Source organism: Aotus nancymaae, unplaced genomic scaffold, assembly GCF_030222135.1.
Source record: "Aotus nancymaae isolate 86718 unplaced genomic scaffold, 86718_ANA_hifiasm-v0.15.2.pri h1tg000041l, whole genome shotgun sequence".
NCBI lineage: Eukaryota > Metazoa > Chordata > Mammalia > Primates > Aotidae > Aotus > Aotus nancymaae.
In genome coordinates this window covers 11932976-11954196 of record NW_026988455.1, presented here as the reverse complement: position 1 = coordinate 11954196, position 21221 = coordinate 11932976, and the positions used below count along the sequence as shown (strand labels likewise).

The following is a 21221-nucleotide window of genomic DNA, read 5'->3' as shown; positions in this document are numbered from 1 at the left end:
GGATGGTCTCGATCTCTTGACCTCGTGATCCGCCCGCCTCGGCCTCCCAAAGTGCTGGGATTACAGGCTTGAGCCACCGCGCCCGGCCTGGCCTTAGGTTCTTAAGAGAGAGATTCACTGGCTACAGCAGTGGGAGTGGGCAGAGAATAGAAAGTGTTCTTAAGCGTTGTACTTCAAAGGGAGCCTGGATCATGATCCGCAGAGAGACAGGAGTCTTTACGCCTTGCAAAATGGACTGGAACCATTTCTAGGGAAGCTGCGTGGGTAGAAAGTCAGGCATGGGATTGAGGAACTCCAGCTTTATGCTTTCCATTCTCTATATTGTTTGGATGTTTTCACCATGACCTTTTATAATAATAATGAAAAAAATTTAATTATGGCACTAATTTAGTAAATACAGTTGGAAAACAACAGATTTGGAAGTCCCATTTTGTTACTGCAGTTCCACAGATACTTGCCAGCTTTATAACTGATTTTTCTCTGTCCTGGAGTCCAAGCAGAATGACATCCTTAACTCGAGGCTGCAGGTACTCCGTACGTGTGTCACCTCAGATGGCAAACCGGATTGTGGATTCTGCAAGGAGCATCCTCAACAAGTTCATACCTGATATCTATATTTACACAGATCACATGAAAGGAGTCAACTCTGGGAAGTAAGTATCTGTGTTTTTGAAGTCTGTTTCTGCAGCTTTTTCACATGCCTGTTCTAGTTGAAGTAAAAACTGCCAGCTCTGAGGTTGCACAGCCAGAGGAAGAACAGTTTCAGAATTAATTTCCTTCTGACTTCTTGCCGTTGTCACCAACAGGCATTTCTTGAGTGCCTTTCACATGGAAAGCATCCCAGTGACTAGTGCTGGAAGCTAAGGGTCTGATTCCTAGCTTTGGGGAATTAAAACCTATCTATTAATACACAACACTTTAAGCTTTAAATTCCATCTGCACTCTGTTCTAACAAAAAATTTAACTGAACATGTTCTTCCACTCTGAGTGAATAAAAATATAGGGTTAAAATCTTTTGTTATCTAAGTGTAAGTCAGCGTCTCTGTTCATCAGTGGAAACAACATATTTACATCCAGAGAAAGTTGTTATTGCAGATTTAAATTTGGTTTAGTGAAAGCCTTTGCTTTACTAAAAAATAAAAATTTTTAAAATTAGAAAATAATTCTAAATAAGGAAAATAAGTTCTTAAAAAATAATGTTCTATGTAATGAAGATGCCTGTTTTAGGCTTTGCTTGTGTATTTAGCAACTAGGAAGTTAGAGAAGCAAATTAAAGCCACTTTCTTGGATTAGGAAAATGTTAAGTCTATAGAAAAGATCAAAGAATAGTACAGTGAGCACTGAGATAAGACTTTTGCTTCCTGTAGTTGACAGTGAATATTTTGCCAAATTTGCTTTACTTGTTTGTGGGTTTTGTTTGTTTTTGTGTTTTATTGAATCATTTCAGTGTAAATGATAGAATCATTTCACTTTACATCTGAGGTTTATAGGTTGTGTCTCCTAAAAATCAGAATATTAGAGTCTGGGGTTAACTGTTGTAGGTTAAGAAGTCAGCTTCTTAAGGGATACCGTAGATGATCCTTTTCCAATTAAACTATGTATAATTTTATACATAGTTTTACTGAAACAGGTATTTTGGCTAGTCTCCTTTTCCACAGCTGTTTCACCTGTGGTTTATTCTAATATCAGCAAAAAGAGGAAAAGAGAGTAAAGGAGGGGGGTGTGTGTTTTATACAGTCTTTGACCTTTATAAGGCCCAATGGAAAGATGAAGGTGGTTTTAGAAATACAATGGAGACTCATAGTCCAAAGCAACAAAACTGGTGGCGTCAGACGCTGGGGTTGGGAAAGGATTTGTGGGCAAAGCTGGCCCTTCTGGCTTGGAAAAGTCAATGATGCTCCTATACCTTTGGTTTATATTCTAGTAACAACAGTATTTTCCTCATTCATACATAGAAGGTGATGATGCCTACATGTGGGTTTATTGTAAAGATCACGTATATAAGCCATTAATACCCTGCTTGGCACAGTAGGTCCTACAGAAATGGTAGCTCCTGATGCTTTTCTTTCCTTTACCTTCCTTCTTGGCCACTGGTCTGGAATTATGTGTCAGCTATTTTCTGGAGAAAGGGGATTGCTGAGGGATGGGGGAGGATAGATAGCAGCAGAAGCTGTCTGAATGGCTTCATCTTGATACTCCCTTCTCTGTGTGGCCTCTCACTTTATCAGAAAGTGTCTGGGAAAGAAACAGGCCTGACGGCCTTGCTGCCACCAGCTTATAGTGTGGCTTTTTGTAATACCACTGACTCAGGTGACCCTAGAGTGTGGTCAAGTCCATACTTGCTAATGGTGAGTAGAACCCTTACACATGTGGACATGACGTAGACTGTGGACCATCAACTCCAAACTCCTTTTAGAAACTACATGTAAAACCAATGTGATATTTAAGTTTGTGTTTGTTTTTTTAAATCTCCAGTTACAGATGACTAATAGTGCTCTTCCTTCTCTGTTATTAAAACTATAAAGTCATGGATGGGTATTTCTCTCTTCTGATTCAGTGAAGTATCCAGTAAGTCAGGCTTGTTCAGATGTAAGGGTAAGAGTTTATGTTGTGGCCATGGCCTGGAACCTTAGGGGACAGCAGTTCTCGGTGGCATGTGTCACCACTTTGACCAGCATGCATATCAGTCCAGTGTGGTCCCATTTTAACTGTCACAGTAATTAATTTTTTTCTTAATTGGATCCTTTACCAAGCTGTGGAGGCTGGCCTTTGCAAACTATACCAATGCAGATCTCTAATGAGCTCACCTGATGACCAGCAGCTTGGTCAGCCTAACTGGAAATAGGCCTGAAAACATGTATTTCCCACAAGTTGGGAAGAGAAATTAGAGTAATTTATGTAGAACCTAATATGTGTCCTTCATCTTTTCTATTGTGTTAAATAGAATAACATTTACAGTTATATAAAGATTCTTGTAATGACAAATACACCTCAGAAAACTCACACAGATGGAAGATCTTGGGAAATGCAGGTAAATGGGGTAAACCAGCAGTGGCAGCTTGTCTTCTTGCTTTTTCTCTCCTTCATCTTCTATTCTTCGCTTTTGCATGCCACTGCCTGCAGCCACTGCTGGACATCTCGCTCCTGCTGGTCAAGTGACTCAAAGGCAACTTTGGATTATGCTAAAATTTTCTAGGTGTCTCATGATGATAGGTGGGTGGCACAGTGTTAGATTGTTAAGCATAACTCAGAGTGCCCCCCAGAACCTTTGATGAAATGAGTAACTCAGTGCACCCCGTTCCCTTGGCAGGTGGTGTTAACCCTTGAGTGCATAGACAAGCAATTTTTTTTTCCTTAAGAAGCTAAGGACTGTCTAGTATAGTTCCTCCATATAGTGAACTCATACAGTGCATTTGAAACATTGTTAATTTTATACATAGTTTTACTGAAACAAGTGTTTTGGTTAGTCTCCTGCCAGACACATAGAAAGTATTGCATGAACACGTGTTGAGTTGTGTTAAAGGGGGCAGGTCTGTGTTGTGGTTGCATATGGATTGTACTACTGGGAAGGCTGCCGCACCTTTCCTGTTGATGTGTCTACTTAACAGGCATTGGGAAAGTAGAATTGAGCTGTCAGATCTTAAAATTTTGTGGAGAGGTGCTTGTTTTTGGACTGATTTTCTTTTCTCGTCAACTAGTAAACTAGTAATAGCCCTATGAGGTTAATGCAGCCAGAAAGAAGCCTTTGAACACAGTGCCATCAAAAAAAATGTTTGTCTTCTCTGTTTGCCGGTGAGTAGAAACCTCACTTGGTTAACCCTACTCAGTGTTTGTGCCTTTATATCTCCAGGTCTCCGGGCTTTGGGTTGTCACTGGTTGCTGAGACCACCAGTGGCACCTTCCTCAGTGCTGAACTGGCCTCCAACCCCCAGGGCCAGGGAGCAGCAGTACTTCCAGAGGACCTTGGCAGGAACTGTGCCCGGCTGCTGCTGGAGGAAATCTACAGGGTATGTCCACAGCCTCCTCCGATAGAGGAGTGACCAGGAAGCAGTTTGTTGTCTCTTATTCTCATCCCTTGGCAGCCTTCCTTCTCTTCCAAGGACTCAAGCCAAGGAGGTAACCAGTTCCTATGCAGTAAGCAGTTCAGCATTAACTAGTTTAATGGATTAGTTGAACTAGTCAGTGAGTAGAGATCTAGCCCCACTGGGTTGAGACACAGGGCAGGTAAGTTTTGACAGTGAGCCAAGGAAAGAACTGGAACAGTCATAAAGGAAAGAGAAGGTTAAAAAAATGAAGTAGGTAAGAGAAGGTGGTGGCTGACACACTGCCCTGACCAAAGAGAGTACCGTCCCGGCACCCGCTGACTGCTGCCATGTGGGAATGTGGGCTCATTGTTTTTAGATCTTTCAAGAGAAGCTAGAGATCTGGATTTGTATGTGACACTTGATTCATAAATAAAACAATGGTAACAGGCTAGGTTTTGCAATGCATTCTAGAGTACAGAATCTCAGTTAACAGGGTAGAATATCAAAAAAGAAAAAGAAAAAGAAAAAAAATTTTTTTTAAAGCGTAAAATAACTAGGGAAGGCAGGCATGTGGCACAACATGGCAGAAGCTTTGAAAAACCTGAAGACATGGAACAAAGAAAGAGTGAACTGATGGTGAAGGCAGACTCAACTGGTTTTCATTTTGCTTCTGCAGCTCTGCTGATAGGACACAGCTCAGACCAACCTGCCCTCTCAGTTGCCACAGTCTTTTTCTGTTGATCCATTCATGTGACAGGCACATATACATGCACATACTTTTACTGTTTCCTCAAAATAGGTAAGGTGACCTAAAGTAAGGGAGAAATTAGGAGGAAAGATGATGGCAGAAAGAATAAGATACAGTTGCCTAAAAAGTATATTCACTAAGATCCCTTATACTTGGTTAGAAGAGAGTCACAAATCTGGGTCCAAGATTTCCGTTAGTCTGCATTGTCTTTTGCCTTGGTCCCACATCAGGAAGGTGAAACCTTTTGTCTCACATGCAGAGTCTAGGAAAGGCTCTGAGGGGTGGTCATTTCTCTGCCCTTTCTGTTAGTTCCCAGATTCTTGAACTGAGCATCAGCAAGAACTTTACTCTAGGTGATTTGCTGTTGTATGGTGTATAAAGTTTGTAAAATGTCTCTCTTCTTCCCCTAAGGAGCTAAAGAGAGTTCTGTCTTTGTATTGCTCTGTGTATTTCTTCTCAGTCCTCAGGCATCTCTCTGGTCTCCAAGGAAGCTTTCCTGTTTAATAAGGTAGCAAAAATCACATCTAAGCCAAGTGAAATAAAATCAGTAAAACAGGAAAAGTGGCAATTTAGTTTTTCTTTTAATTCTTCCTTTGCCACTGGTTCAGTTTATTAATCAAGGTGGTAGGTTGAAGCCTGAATATCCATGGGTACTGATCCTCAGACCAGCCTCACAGCGGAAAACAGCTAATACTTAGAGTATACTCCCCTGATTCAAGTCACTGTTCTTGAAAATGTCTCATTGGTCCAAGATGGAACACGTGAGAATGAGCTGTTTCAGAATTAATTGAAATTTCCAGGTCCTAAATGGCTCTGTTTAATGACCATCTAATTAAGAATGGAAGACAGTGGACCTCTAGCTGTATTTTCAGGAAAGTGGCTCCAGCCCCTCTACTCGGCATTCACCTGGGAAATAGTAGAAGGAGGAGATGAAATCTTCCTGAAGGAAGAGGTATCTTTGACAAGTCTTGTGCAGTCAAGGTCTGGCCTCAGATTTTTTGGTGCTAAATCAGTTTAATTTTTTATGCTAAATTTAATAATTTGTGAAAATGGGTAGTAACTAAAAGTTTGGGGTAGATGATCAAGAGGTTGCCCTGCCAGTTACTTAATTCGTGAGGTTTGTGGTCTACTTATTTGTAGGGGGGCAGAAAACAGTGCATGTGATGTGTGTCCCTGGGCCCCTTGTTGTGCAGGATTCCTTTTCTTGGCTGGCAGTGGCTGGTCCTGTAGTGGCCCTCTAACTGTGGGGACACTTCTATCCCTTTCTAGTAGACGTTGGGAGAATTGGAAGCATCGTATTTTATAGCAGTCCAGTAGGAGCCTATGGGCACAGCTAGAGTGTGGGGCTTATATCCTTATAAATAGCAGGTTATAAGCTTCAGTGAAAGCACAGCCTAACCAGTCCACAAGAGGAAGAACATGCAGTTTAAATTAGGTTCTTTAATTTAATTTTTTTTTTTTTTTTTTTTTTTCTGAGGCAAAGTCTTGCTCTGTTGCCCAGGCTAGAGTGTAGTGACACAATCTTGGCTCACTGCAACCTCCACCTCCCGGGTAAAAGCAAATCTCTTGCCTCAGCCTGCTGAGTAGCTGAGATTACAGGCATGCACCACCATGCTGGCCTAATTTTTGTACTTTTAGTAGAGACGGGGTTTTGCCGTGTTGGCCAGGCTGGTCTTGAACTCCTGACCTCAAGTGATCCACCTGCCTCTGCCTTCCAAAGTGCTGAGATTATAGGCGTGAGCAATTTTTGTTTTCTTTAGTTGAGATCTACTTTCAGTCTTCCATTGTGCCTGGACCAGTTTGTTTCATTTTCTTTTAGTCATTCAGAGAACTTCCTTTGTGTGTCTCTGATCTTTAATTATTAAAAGGATGGAAATACTTCATATTTTTCTGAATAACTTTCTGTAGAGTTGTAATATGACATGAGTAGTAAAAAATCCATCCTTTCGAAGGTGCTGTTTATCAAGTTTTGAGACTCTGATCTAATCCCTCCTGTTCCATTTACGTCTCATTGGTTACCAAGCCTTCTTGATTCTATCCCAGGCTTTCTGGAACTGCCTTTTCTTTCCATCCTTTTCACTGCTCCATCTACTGCCTGCCTCCCTGCTCCACCCTACAACTGGATTATGGCTACTGGCTCTCTGCACTTCCAGCAGAGAAGTTCTTTCCAAATCCTAGCATCCTTTTCAGTCTAAATCTTCCCCTAAAATACTGACCTGATCTCTTCAGTCCTGTGCGCAGAGACCTTCACTGGCTTCTCACTTTACTGTGACAAAGTTGAAATTCTCAACCCATTTCAGAAAGCCCCGCCTTAGTTGAGCTACCCAACTTCTCTCTGCTATATATGCTTCTCCACAGGCAGTAGCAGTGCCTTCCAGGCTGGCCACCTAGCAGTTCCTCACTGGCCCTGGTATTTTATTTTTCCCCATCATTACATTCTTTTCTCCCTAAACCCTGCTCATTCCTCCAGGGCTGGCTTAACTAGTCCTGACTCCCAAAGCCCTTCTCTGATATCTGGCGCAGGTGACACTTCCCCACCCACCCTGGCAGTCTGATACCCCCTTCTACTTCCTCCATGATGTCTTGTACAGGGACCTTAGCATATCTATTGCATTAAAATATTGGTCCAGTCTATAATGGTGAAATAACAACAGTGATAGGAAGCAGAGGCTGAAGAGAACACTTTAAATTTAGGCAGTCTTATGAAAGGTAGCAAGATCTGTAAAACAGTTTTGTTGTTCCTCATATTTTCTATAGGTCAGGTTTTTCTTTTTGGGTAGAAAAGGTACTCTCCTTGTCCTAAAATTTGCTATGTGATATAATATATTGTTCCCTGTCCCTTATTAACTTAGGTAGTTTAGGGAAGTGCAATAGATTTTCATAAAGGCTACCAGTAGGATCAATCCCCTTATTTCCTGCACCATTATTAGGGCTACTAAATGACTTTTCACAGCCAGAGAATGAGTGTCAGCATCTGAAAATGGATTTATTTCCTACCCTACATGCCTTAAAAAGGAGGGAGGGGCAGTTGTACCCAGTTGAACAGCACTGTTGGCCACCTATCCTGTTCAGTCTAGCCTTGGATAGTAACATGCCTTGATCAGAGACTGGATTTCTTATTGTGACCTGCACAAAATATGTAGAAATTCAGGGTCATCCTTCTTTCACTATGTACAATACTTTTTAAATAAAGTTATTCCAGAATGATCAGAGCGCGTGTTTGTATACTTTTTCTGTATGCATCTAGTGGAAGCAAAACAGCTAAATTGGTTGAGAAAATCAAAAACAAAAGAAGAAAGGCAAGCAAAGCAGTTGTGCCTCAGGAGACAGTCTTTGAAGAGAAGTCTGTTCTGCTTATTAATTTGGAAGAAAAGGAAGGAAAAGGGGGTGGGAGGAGTAATATTATACATAAGTAATAAGAATGGAGGGATCTAACCTTAACAATTCTTCAGTTTTAAGGCACTCAGGAGGAGATAAAGAAGAGAAGTTAATAGTGCGTGGCAAGCAGTTTTGAATGTATTTGCATAAGTGTAAAAGCAAGACCATGAAAAGGCCATTGCATGTCAGAGAGACTGTGTTGTTCTGTGACAGATTAAATAAATATGAGCGTCATCCACTTAACCCTGGGAATTAACTCTACATCTTCTAGAACCGATTAAGCTTTTTTTGCTTATACTCAATAAAAATGATGTCCTCCTGCTGCTGCTTTAATTACAAAGGAGAAGTTTCATTTTTTTTAACTAGATTCACTTAAGAAAATTTGAGTCTGATAGTCTCAGCTCAGCTATTACAGTTGCTCTAATTAATTGTTAGTTTAACGCTCTACAGTTAGTTTAAGGATTACTCTTATAAGACCTGTATTGTTTTATTACTGCTTAAACTTTACAGTCTGCTATTCTGTGGATTTTGATATTATAACTGTATGTTGCTGAGTTTTTTTTCTCCTCTCTTTTGTTGGCTTTATGTTTTCTGGTTTGTACAATTATTGATTTGTGTTTACAGGGTGGATGTGTAGACTCAACCAACCAAAGCCTGGCGCTACTACTTATGACCCTTGGACAGCAGGATGTTTCCAAAGTCCTGCTAGGCCCTCTCTCTCCCTACACGTAAGTTATTCTTTTTCAACCTCATTATTCTGTCCGGTTTAATTTTCTCATTGCCCAAAATGACAAAGGTGTTGTGCTGCACAGAACACCTGCACTGTAAACACCTGCTTGTATTGATCCTCAAATAAGCCAGCAGTTGTCACTCTTAACCTCGTGTTTATTTTAACATACAAGATGTACAAGGATTTTTGCTTTTCTTTCCTTCCTCAATCCCGTGTAACTAAAGTTGCGTGATCTCTATTGGGCAGTTATTTTGTTTGTGCTTTAGATTTTGTTTCCATGTTAGAGGCAAACTCCTGGTTCAGTGTAGCTTGGATTTTGTTACTATTTTTTTTTTTAATTTTTCTCTTCCCTAGCTCTCTAACTTGCTGTGGGAAAACAGGCTTTTTGTCTAAAATGATAGGGTATGAGCTCACTGGAAAAGATGACAAAAGGCTGAGTTTGTATTAATGCTGCTGGACTACAAAGGAATTGTAGAAGTGAGTTTGGGCCATTGAATGTTAGCAGAAGTTGACTGATGTGGTAGAAAAAAGCAAGCACTCCTCAAAAAGAATAGGTTGTCAGAAGACTTGAATTATAAATGACACAGTAAAAGAAGCATTTCCCATCGATAGTAAATGAGGTTGCGGCAAACAGCCTATTTGAGCACTGACATTGTGTGTGTGTGTTTACACGTGCTTATATGCTTAGAGATCATCATATGGCCATCTGTGGGTCGTGAGCTGGGTGGCAGGGAATATTCAGGTAGATATGAGACTGAACTGTCCTTTTTCGGTTATCATGGTACCGATGCTGTATATCTGAAAGGTACAGTACTGTGATAACTGAAGAATGGTGGTGCCATCACATTGAGAAAGGAGTGAGGACTGTGGTGGGGCTATGCAGCCTTGGGCCATGGTTTTGGTAGCATGAAAACCAGGAGGCTTTTTTTTTTTGGAATTGGTGGTGGAACATTTTTTTGGAACAGGAAAATGGAAGAGAATACATTCTGTTTAGCAGAGAGGGAAGACCGATAAGCAGGAAACTGGTGAGGGCGACATTATCTCCTGATAACTTGTGTAAAAGTATTTCGCAGGACAGGAAACCTAAAATTTAGTAATCCTAAATGGCATGGTAACATCAGTAGTAAACATTGCTGAAATAGACTTGGTAGTTAAGCCCTCGGAGAGGAGGTGAGGGCTGGGAGAACGGCACCCTGGGTGCAGAGACTTACCCTAGGTATAGAAAGCTCACTGGAGGCCGCTGCCAGCTGTGTGACCGCCATGGCCCCGCCAGCTTTATAGCTGGGCTCATAGCTGCTGTTTCCCAGCCCCTGCTTCAGAAACGAGGAAGTCCTGCTTGTACACACAGTATGGGGTATGGGGCGTCTTGATTGTGTGTGGTTCTGGGGCATGGGGTTTGGCAGAATATTATGTGAAAATGGAATATATATTTTTATTTTTCCTTGGCACTTTTTTTTTTTTTTTTTTTTGGCTTTTGGAGATCTTTTTCAGTTTGGCTCCAGAACCTGTATAATCTTTTCAAGCTTTCTGGAGATGTACAAGATGTGACTGGACATTTTAAAAAGTTCCTCTGTCCTCTTCAACGCATCTTCTCACCACACATTAATTGTAGTGTCTTTTCTTCCAAAAAAGTTGCCTAAAATGACTTCCTTTCCTGGGAAAACAAAGTGTCCTGCTCTGAATGGAGCTTTAAAGGAGTAGCACAAATTGTAAGATGATATGTCTTGAGGCTTGGGCTTGGAGACAGTCTCCTGCCTCTCAGGGCTTTGTGCAGAGGGGTCTGCAGGGTGGAAAGGGGAAGCCTCCTTTCTTTTTGGTAAGCTAGCATAAGGATGAGTGATGGAGTCTATTTTCAAGAAGGCTGGATCTGTTTAGTACACTTCTGCCCCTAATCACTGTGGACAGCTGCAGCAGCACAAAGAGATGAAGGGTGAAGGCAGGACCCAGCAGGCAAACTTAACATTGTGAGTACAGATGAGGATAAAAAAGGGATGAAATCCATGTGAGGACCATCATGGTGGGGGAAGAGTTTTTCTAGCTGGATTCAAGAGCTTTGGAGACCAAGCCAACACATTTATTTTTATGTGCAGTTTAAAGTCATAGAAACGTGTTTTGTGAAACATCAGATTTCTAAAGAAAACCAGAAGCAAGACCCTCCTTGGTTTAAAAAAAAAAAGGCATTTCTTCAGGCAGTTTACACCTGTTTTTATTTGTATAAAATAGCTTTTTAAATGTCTGTTTAAAGAGCATTGGGATTGCTGTTGGTGGTTTTCTGTACTACTTGAGAAAGTAAATCTGTATGTGTAAAACTGTGTTAGAAAGGCCCAAGAGATTTTTTGTTTTCAGTAGAATAAAATAATACTGGATAATCACTGGTATATAGCGATTCTATTTCTGTTAAATTTGTTGAGTTTTAGGTGGCTTACAGTTAGTGACAGTAGTTGTACCGTCCACTCAACAATAATTTTACAGTTTAGGGACGATTTATGCTTTTGGGTTAACAGCAAGAAAAATAAGCAAAAATTAAGATGCATCTTAATTAGCATTTTCAGAAATTGTTTATGGAATAAGACTGCAGTTACCAGAGCGCTCTGCATTCTGCTAGTCCACAGGCCTTGGAGTCTAGCCTATCTGGACTTAAGGCTCTGCCACATGCCACCAGGAGACTGTGGGAATGATATTTAGCATCTCGGAGCCTCGATATCATTTGTAGATAAGGTGCATGGTCCTGAAGTCCTGGACTTGTGAAGATGGAACGAAGCTTAGATGAAGTCAGATGCTTAGTGTTCCTGGCAACGCACCTGAGGAGCTGTCAGTGCTGGTGCTGTGGTTCCTGCCTGGATGCCTGCTCACTCTGCTGCAGAAAGTCCCTTGGTCAGGTCACTTTGTTTTAGTTTTTTTTTTTAACTGCTTCTTGAGGAGCAGGGCTACCCCATAGGCAGTATGCCCAGAGTAGCCTGGTCAGGTCACTTTGAACCCCAGGAGGCCTAGTCAACTTGCTTTGGGCAATTTTAGCTTTAAAGTCATCTGTAAGTATGACTTATAGCTACCTATAAATCTCTATCCATTAATTTTTAATTATGGATCAAAAATTTTTAATTTCTAGTTATTTTTATGACTGACTTCCCCTAGTCACATTACTGAGCAAACTACATACATCTTATTTGATCTTAAGCATTCTGTAAGGTATATGTTTATTTAAAAAAACACCATGTTTACTATGTGCAAGATGTTGTTTTAAGTGCTCACACATATTAACTCATTTAGTTTTCAGCATAACATAAGGGTGAAAAAGGCAAGTACTATCATATGCGACATCTTACAGGTGATGGAACTGAGGCACAGAGAGGTCAAGTTACGTGCCCAGGGTCTCACAGACAGTAAGTGGGGTTCGGACCTGGACAGTCTGCTGCAGTCACTGCTTCCCTTAACCACTATGCTCTTATGTAAGAGCTGGGGTTCCATCCATATCGCTGGACTCCAAGCACCTTGCCTGAGGCAGGATGCCATGCTACCTCTTTTCAGTAAAGTCCTCATTTCAAATTCTGCTGTAATATGATCTCCTTCTATCTTTAGTTGGAAATCTAAAATAAACCATTACTTTGTTTTTTTCTAACTTTAGTTAATGACCTTTTTCCATGACTTACAGAAGTGCTGGGGCGCTAGAAGACACTGTCCTTGTTAAACACCTACTGATCGGGGGCTTCCTGGTCCACTCAGTCTTAAGCACAGCCGTGTGAAGAGCCAATGAGATCATGCACGGGGAACTGGGCACTGCCAGCCAAGCCTGCTGCTCCTTGGGTTCAGTGGCCTTACTGCACTCCGTGAGCTTGCACAGTACCACTGTATCTTAGGTTTGTGAAGCGTTTAGATACTGTAAAGCCCCGTCACCTAATGTTTGAGCCTCAGAACATACTTGGCATATAGTAAAAGCAAGTGATAGCCTTACTTCTCAGATAAAAAAGAGGTCAGTGACCTGCCCATGGTGAGATCTTGTCTAAATTGGGCCTGGGACCCCATCTCCTGTCAGTGCAGCTAGCCTGGTTCTCTGTGTTCTGCTACCTAAGTAACTGAATGTAGTAACTTCATTTTTGGAGCAGAGGTCAGCTGGTCTTTTCTTGGGAAAAGCCACTATTCAGCAGAAAAAGCATCAGCAGCATATTTAAAAGCTGCCATGTAGTGACTTTAGGGACCCCATCGAGTGGATCCTTTTGTTATCTCCGGATTATTCCCTTTAACTTCCAGAGCATCTCCTTACACCTGAGATGTAGGTAACCCCAGCTCTGTCCCATATCCAGTGGCATAGAAACCAGGTGGCTTAGTGGAGCAGCATGCAGGGCCCTCTGTTGTGGTTTGTGCCTGTGGGAGCTGCCAGAGAGAAGGCTCTCCCCATGATTGCCCTCACCCCGTTCTCTCACATGCTTCAGAAGAAGGGTCTGGTGGGAGGGGCTGTGTTTAAGGGTCGGGTCTGGCAGCCTGTCAAATCCTGGGCAGCTGGGATTCTATGGGCCATGACCACGAACCTCATGGCCTTTCCTGTTGACCAACAGTGGCAGTGGGAACAACTCACCTTTTGAAAATATACAGGAAAAGTTATCTCTGCTCCAGAATTCTCTGAAACCTGCTTGTCAGATGGACTAGAGGCTTTCATAGAAAAGTCAGTTGCTTTTTGTTTTCTGAAAATCATTTTGTCCTAGGGGACAAAAAAAGCCTCACTGCAGATAAGCATTCTCTAAGTCAGGCGTTAAAATCCTTTCTACAGGATTTGCATAGAGTCCCTACTGCCTAGAATGCTTCTTCTGAAAAGCTACTATTTGCTCTGTGTGGGTGGTTACTCGTTGAACGGCAGAGCTGCTCTCAGTGAGCGGTGGATCTCTCTGTCCTGGCTGTGTGGCTGTGTGGTTGTATCTAGAAAGTGTGAATCTCCAGTGCAGTGCTGTGGAAGAGAGGGGCAGAGAACTGTGAACTCCAGAGGCGGTGCCTCAGTGCCTCTGCAGCTGTGGAGAGCCGTTGGACTATGGAGAAGGACGTGGACCAGCACTGGACGAGACTGTTCAACTGCATGTAGATACAGGGCGCGCTTACTTTTCATTTGCTTTTTGTTTTCTTAAGGAGGCTGTTGCTGGGATTTAATATTGGCTGTGGTTACTTCTCAGGATCTGAGCATTTTTGCTCTTTAATATCCCAGCTACCAGACTCATAGGGAGAATGGGGCTAGAGGTGGGGGAAAGATTCTGAAACATACCTTAATCCAGTCTCTTACACAGTCTTCCTTGGACAGGCTGAGGGGTTGGCAGAACATTATGTAAAAAGTGGAACTAACTTTGCTTTTTCTAACTGTTCCAAAGGCTACAAATACCCCAAACCTGCAGATACACAGGCCTGCACACTTGAGCCTGTGTTCCTCCTATCCTTCTCCAAGAGATCAGAAGCAAGCTGAGGCCCCGTAGGAATTCTGCCAGCTGGGGAGGGTATCTGGTTTTTAAAGCACAGTTGAATGATTCAGAGTGAAGTAGGCTGGGTGAGACCCTGGGAGCAGAGCATGCCCCAGACCTGTATTAGTTTGAGGCAGCAGCAAAAGAGACCAATCTGTTTTCTTCTTCAGATGCAGATGAGTGGGTGGGTGAGATGACTGACTTTTTCTGAGTTGCTGCCAGCTGGAAGCTTTACCCACAGATGTGGACTGTTTATCTATGGTTTGATGTGTTTTCTTTTTTCCCTAGGACAGGATGGGGAAGATGGTGTGATGGATAGAAAGCAACAACGACAACAAAAATTTAATTGGTTAGAAAGACAGGAAAGCCAGCAGGGAAAGAGCTGACTTCCCTTAACTGCCAAGAATGTTGGAAGTTGTTTACCCCAACCCCTAAATTCTATTCAGTGCCTCTTTACTGAGAACCTTATACAGTGCCTTGTTTGAATAAGGGGTTCAGTGATGGAGAGGAGCATTGCCCTTGAGGTGCTTGTATAATTTAGTGAGAGAGAAGGGGACAGTTACACGTAAGCATTTAATTAGACACTATGAGCAGAGAATGCTATGGAAACCTGGAGGGGAGGGAAAGATTGTTTGGGGTGGGGGTTATGGGCTAGGAAAGGCTTCATAGAAGAGTTGACAAATGGGATGTTATTTTAAAGGTGGAGATGAAGTTGCACATCCTTAGGTGAAAGAGAAAGCAAGGAATTGGGAGATTTTTCTGTGAGCATCCAGCACTGACGAGCACTCCTACACTCTGGGGTTGTTAATGTTTCATCTCTTAGCTCCTGATGCGCTGGTCACTTCAGCCACAGGGTCAGGAATTGTTCAGGCCCCCTTTTCTCCGTATTGCGGTTTACTTCCCTTGACTATATCAGTGCTGTTAGCACAGGGGGGTGGGGGTGGGAGGGAAATTCATCAAGGCAGGCCTTATATGCAGCTTGGTATACAGTGAGTAGGGGTAAGAACCAGTATCAATTTTTTGTTTTTTTAACATGGCAAATATGTATTTATTTCTTTATTTTAAAAAGCTTTATTGAGATACAATTCACATATGACACAATTTGCCCATTTAAAATACACAATTTAAAGGTTTTTTTTTAGCATATTCACAGACATGTGTAACCACAGCCACAATCTAATTTTAGAACATTTTTATTACCTCCAGAAAGAAATCCTGTGCCGGCTCATAGTCTCTCCCGTTCTTCCCACTCTCCCCAGCCCCAGGCAACCACGAATCTCCTTTCTGTCTCTGTGATAGAGTTGCCTGTGGTGGGTTTTTCATATTCTGTAGATAGAATCATACACTATGTGGTCCTTTGTGACTGGATTCTTTAACTTAACATAATGTTTTCAGGGTTCATTGATGTAGCATGTATTAGTACTTCATTCCTTTTTTATGGCAGAAGAAAAAAATCTTCCATTGAATGGATATACCACATTTTATGCATTTATCAGTTGATAGACATTTGGGTTGCTTCTACTTTTTGACTGTTGTTAATAAGGCCGTTATGAACATTTGCATGCAAGTTTTTGTGTGGGTATATGTGTGTGTGTGTGTATATATATATTCTTAATAGCAGAATTGCCACATCATATGGTAACTCTCTATGTAACATTTTGAGGAACTGCCAGATTGTTCTGCCTCCTCACCCACACTTTTGTTATTGTTTTTATTATAGCCATCTTATTGGGTATGAAGTGATATTTCATAGTGGTTTTGATTTTCATTTCCCAAATAACCATTGATGTTTACCATCTTTTTATGTGCTTATTGGATATTTGCGAAGGCACGTCCATTTAGCTCTTCCCATCTTTTTTTTTTTCCTTTTTTTGCGAGTCTCACTCTGTTACCCAGGCAGAAGTACAGTGGTGTAATCATAGCTCAAGTAGCTAGGACTACAGGCTCATGCCATCATGTCTAGCTAATTAAGAAAAAGTTTTTTGTAGAGATGGGAGTCTTAATATGTTGACCAGACTGGTCTTGAACTCCAGGCAAGCAATTTGCCTGCCTTGACCTCCCAAAGTGTTGGGATTACAGGTATGAGGTGCCATGCCTGTCTTCTCCCATCATTTGATTAGGTTATTTGTCTTTTTGTTATTGAGTTGTAGAAGTTCTTTATGTAGTCGAGATACCTGACCTTTGTATGTGACTTGCAGATCTTTTCTCCAATCCTGTAGGTTGTCTTTTTACTTTCTTGATAGTGTCCTTTCATGCACAAAGTATTTTAATTTTGATGAACTCCAATTTATTAATTTTTTTCTGATTGCCATCGTTTTGGTGTTTATTTAAGAAATGGTTAAGAAACTGTTGCCTAGTCCAAGGTAATGAATATTACTCCTGTATTTTGTGTGTGTGTGTGTGTGTGTGTGTGTGTGTGTGTGAACTTTATAGTTTTAGCTCTTAGAGCTACGTCTTTGATCTCTTTTGGGTTAATTTGTGTGTGTGATGAGAGGAAGGGGCCCAACTTCATTCTTTGACCTGTGGATATCCAGTTGTTCCAGCATCATTTGTTGCAATAATTCTTTCCTCATTAACTTATCAATTAACCATAACTGTGTGGGTTCGTTTCTTGACTCTCAATTCTCTTCTATTGATCTATGTGTTTAGCATCAGTGTTTTTAAAGATCCTTAGATGATTCCACGTGCAGTCGAGGTTGAAAACCATCTAGCCAGAGTGGGGAGTTTGGCTGGTTTGACTGGGAGACAGTACAGTACGGGGTTTTTGTAATACTTCACTATAGGTGTGCCAACCATCATTCTTCACTAAGCCATTGTTCCCTAACCTTGCCCAATGAGAATTGCCAGGGATTCTTGTTAACAATAGATTTATGGCCTCTATGAATGGGGGAAGTACAAGGCCTGGTGGAGGGTAGGGAGGGATCAGCTTTGTGTGTGGCCTACGATTCTGGGCTCTTCCATTTTGACACTTCCTATCAGTTGCAAACTTATCAGAACCTTCAAGAACTTGTGTGTTTAATGAACTGTCCAGGTGAGTCAGGCTAGCTGGGGTGATGCTAGGTCCACCAGGCAAGATCATTAGAAGCCTGTGTACAGTACTGCAGTTCATCCACAGAATTGCTCTTCCCAAGGTACTCTTGGAGTGATGCCATAGCCCTGCGATGCTGTTGTCCTTGTGTTTACTGTGCACACTTCCCCGGCCACCTTATTTAATATTGCCTTCTGCCAAATATGTACAAATACTGTCATACCCACAGTTTTTCCCCATCTGTGTTGTTTGCTTGGTTTACATTACATAGCACTTTTCAGAAATAATTAATTGATTTATCTTGTCTCTATCTATACCACTAGATTGAAATCCTCATGAGGGAAGGATTTTTATTTTTGTTTTTTCATTTAAGTGCAGTATCCCCAGTACCAAGAGCAGTGTCTAGCATACAGTAGGCACCCAATAAACATTGAGTAAATGGAAGGGTATTATTGGAGAATGAAGGGAGAGACTTGTCTATTTCAGCATCATTAGTCATTGTGCTTGTTTTGTATGTCATGGTGCTATGTCAAGGTGTTTCTGTCTTTGTATAGGCCACTAAAAATCATTGCCTAAGCCAGGTATGGTGGCACATGTGTAATCCCAGGTACTCAGGAGGCTGAGGTGGGAGGATTGCTTGGGCCCAGGCTTTTGAGGCCAGCATGGGCAATGTAGTGAGACCCCATCTCTTAAAAAAAAAAAGTCATTACCATATTTATATCCATTTTCTACTAGGTCTGTACTAAATGACTTATGTGTCATGTACTAACTTCTAACCTTCCCCTCCCCCCACCAGTTTAATTTATCTTGCTGTATTGTGTGCATCTCTGCAAATCGTCTAAATCTTCTTCGGAAACTAGCTGGCTGAAAAGAAGTACTATTTAATCAGATTTGATGAGAACGTCTTAACTTCAGCCCTCTTAGTCTGGGAAATTAAAACCTTGGATTCCAGGTAGTGGACGATAATTTTTTTTTAATGAATTCCTTTTTATTTATTTTTATTTTTTCCTTTTTAGGATAGAATTTTTGCGGCATTTGAAGAGCTTTTTCCAGATTATGTTTAAAATTGAAACCAAGCCTTGTGGTGAAGAACTCAAGGGCGGGGATAAAGTGCTGATGACCTGTGTTGGCATTGGTTTCTCCAACCTTAGCAAGACCCTCAAGTGATTACCATCACAAGATAAGGCCCCAGTGCCTGCAGACAAAGCAGAAGCTGCCACAGACACCAATGGGACCGAGTCCAAATGGATTAATCCAGGATAGCATAGCCACTTGCTTAATTTTCCATGAAGAAATATCGACATACAAATAACAGACCTCTCTGTAGCACGTGGTTTCCAGCTGTTTCTCCAGTGGCATTGCCATTGCTCAGGAGGCCCAGTCACCATAAGAGCTTCCTTGCCTTACCTGTGACTTCAGGCCACAGTCATGCTGCTAGAACAGTCTCACAGCTGCAGTTCAGCTGTGCTTCCTCAGCCTACTATCATAGGCTTCCTTGGCCTTCTGTCATATGGCCGTTTTCCAAACCTGTGGAGTCTGTTACTGTTCTTTCTGCAAGGACCTACCTCCTTGAGCCTCAGTTTTTGTTGTAGGGATCAAATGAGATAATGTGAGTGGTGGCTCTATTCATGAGTCCTGCAGTGCTATGCAAATGTCAGAAATTGGTATGTTAACTATTTATCTTTTGTCTTCTGAATGGATTGCTATCCTGGACACAGACACTGATCTTCATCTGGTTCATTATATGTATATCTGAGGGATGAGTGGCTACAGGGGTCCAAGTAAAGTTATTGGGTTGTTTTTTATATCCCAGGTGTGCTATACATTCTTATTTCATTCTCACAATAGCTCTATGATGTAAATTTTATCTCCATGAGAAAATTCATAAAGGGTCTTTTGTTTCTTTGAAATGTATAATGTAAAGACATCAGATCTCCTGATTTAAAGATCTAATTGTAAAAGTGTAATAGAGTCAGGGTCTAGGATTTTACCCTTGCAAGCTAATAAGTTAGATTATTACTGTTTTGTTGATGCTAGCAGAAGACATGAGGATCCTGGGTCAGAGACAAAGAACTTTATTACTCAGAATAGCAAGCGGTGTGAGCTTCTTGTTTATATTGGTTTTCCCTGTTCCCCAAGACTCACATTGGACACAGAGGGGCCCAGGTAGATGCTGTGCATGCAATAGGTTTGCATCATAGCCAAAAAACTTAGATGTTTGGGGACTCCACCTCTTTTATGGCAAGCCTGTTGTTTCACACGCAGACATTACTTCATCCCTTAAGACTGCTTCCTGCAAACACAGTTTTGAGAAAGAACCCAGGTAAAAGCCTGCCCAGCAATAATATGGAGAATACTCAGAATCCATGTCAGATTTCCCCTGCCAACTAACAGAGTCTACATTTGCTACGTGCATAGGGTTGGAGCTGGTAGAAGGGGAAAGATGTCCTTCTTTCCACTAGAATTCCAAATGGTGTTCCCCAACCGGGGGTGAACTTTGCTTCATTGCTCCCTCTAGGTACTTTTTTCTTTTTCAGTAAAAAGGGGCTAGAGAAAGGCTGTGCTTTGATGGCTGGGGGTGTGGGAGAATGTGGAGGTAGAGAGCTAACCTTGAGGAAGGCCAGGACATTCAGGACTATGACATTCTACTGAGAGCTTTACATACTGTATTGGTGATGTGCTCTTGGTATATAACAAATGCTCACAAACTTAGTAGCTTAAAACAATACCTCTTTATCATTTCACAGTTCTGTAGGTCAGATACCCAGGCAGCCTTGGTTGAATTCTCTGCTTAGAGTCTCACAAGGCTGATATCAGGGTATCACCTGGGCTGGACTCAGCTCTCATCTGAAGGCTCTGAGAAAGAATGTGGTTCCAGCTCATTCTGATTGTTGGCAGAATTCAGGGTTATAGGACTGAAGTCACCTGTTTTCTTCCCTTTTTTTTTGGCTGGCTGTGAGCTGTAGACAACTCAGCTTATAGACAGACACAGCCCGTATGTCTATTCACTTGGTCTCCTCTACCTTCAAGCTGGCAATGGTGCATGGAATCCTGGTGCTCTGGATTCAACCTCCTTTTGTGATATCAGCTGGAGAAAACATTGCTTATAAATGACTCGTAGTACAATAGTCCTACCTGGATAATCTCCCTATGTTAAGATCAACTGATAACAGCAATACTAGATTTGTATTTAAATAAGCAGGGGCTGGGAATTGTGAATTACCATCTCAGAATTTTGCCTGCCACACATACTGCAGTCTTGCTTAGTGCCGCTGACGTTCAAACTCAGATCTGCCCATATAGGTCTCAAATCCAGAACTAAGGGGCCGCATTGCTTTTGGACATAGCAGATACTTTCTGTTCCTTGTACAAGCTCTGGAAATGGTGCTGTTGGTCAATATAGGATGGCACATAGAGGCCAGGCAGAATACTGCAAGCAGTAGAAGGGATATGTGCTACTGTCCGCTGCAAACCTGGAAGTGTCTGGTGGGGTTCCAGCCCTGCATCTGTCAAAGCTGCTTCTGGAGTTGGAACATCTAGCAGTAGTGGTGATGGTATTGCCAAAAAGAGGACAAATTTAATATTTATTTTAATAGCTCACTCCCAGCCCCTTCAAAATTCCCAAGAGGAGCAATGTAACATTCCTTGGGGCGGAAGTCATCCTTTGCTATTTGCTGGGATGTCTTAGAGACTATTCAAATCTTGCAGTCTCTGCCTTTTTCCTAGCTCAGCTCCTGGTCAGTCCAGTTACTCGCTGTAGTCGTTTGAAGAGAGAGATTCCAACATTTTGGGGCTCATTTTTCTGTCGTGGTCTGTCTGTTCCTTTCTGCTGATAGAGATAGACCATTCTGAGTTAACGGCAGCAGTTGTTCAATGG

At 41.8% G+C, this 21221-nt stretch overlaps 1 protein-coding gene across 2 annotated transcripts in view; it reads left to right on the top strand.

Moving 5' to 3' along the window:
* The window catches only part of RCL1 (RNA terminal phosphate cyclase like 1), a 64799-nt gene extending 45648 nt beyond the window's left edge, over positions 1 to 19151 (top strand). Inside the window, exons 6-9 of one of the 2 annotated variants that reach the window (XM_012454555.3) lie at positions 528 to 653; positions 3851 to 4007; positions 8776 to 8879; positions 18361 to 19151. In XM_012454555.3, coding sequence (XP_012309978.2) covers positions 528 to 653; positions 3851 to 4007; positions 8776 to 8879; positions 18361 to 18511 — 538 coding nt within the window. In that variant the 3' untranslated portion in view covers positions 18512 to 19151. Of the gene's footprint in view, positions 1 to 491; positions 654 to 3850; positions 4008 to 8775; positions 8880 to 18360 lie in introns of both variants that reach the window. The other variant, XM_012454556.3, reaches the window with a different exon arrangement.
* Positions 19152 to 21221: the final 2070 nt, after the last annotated feature.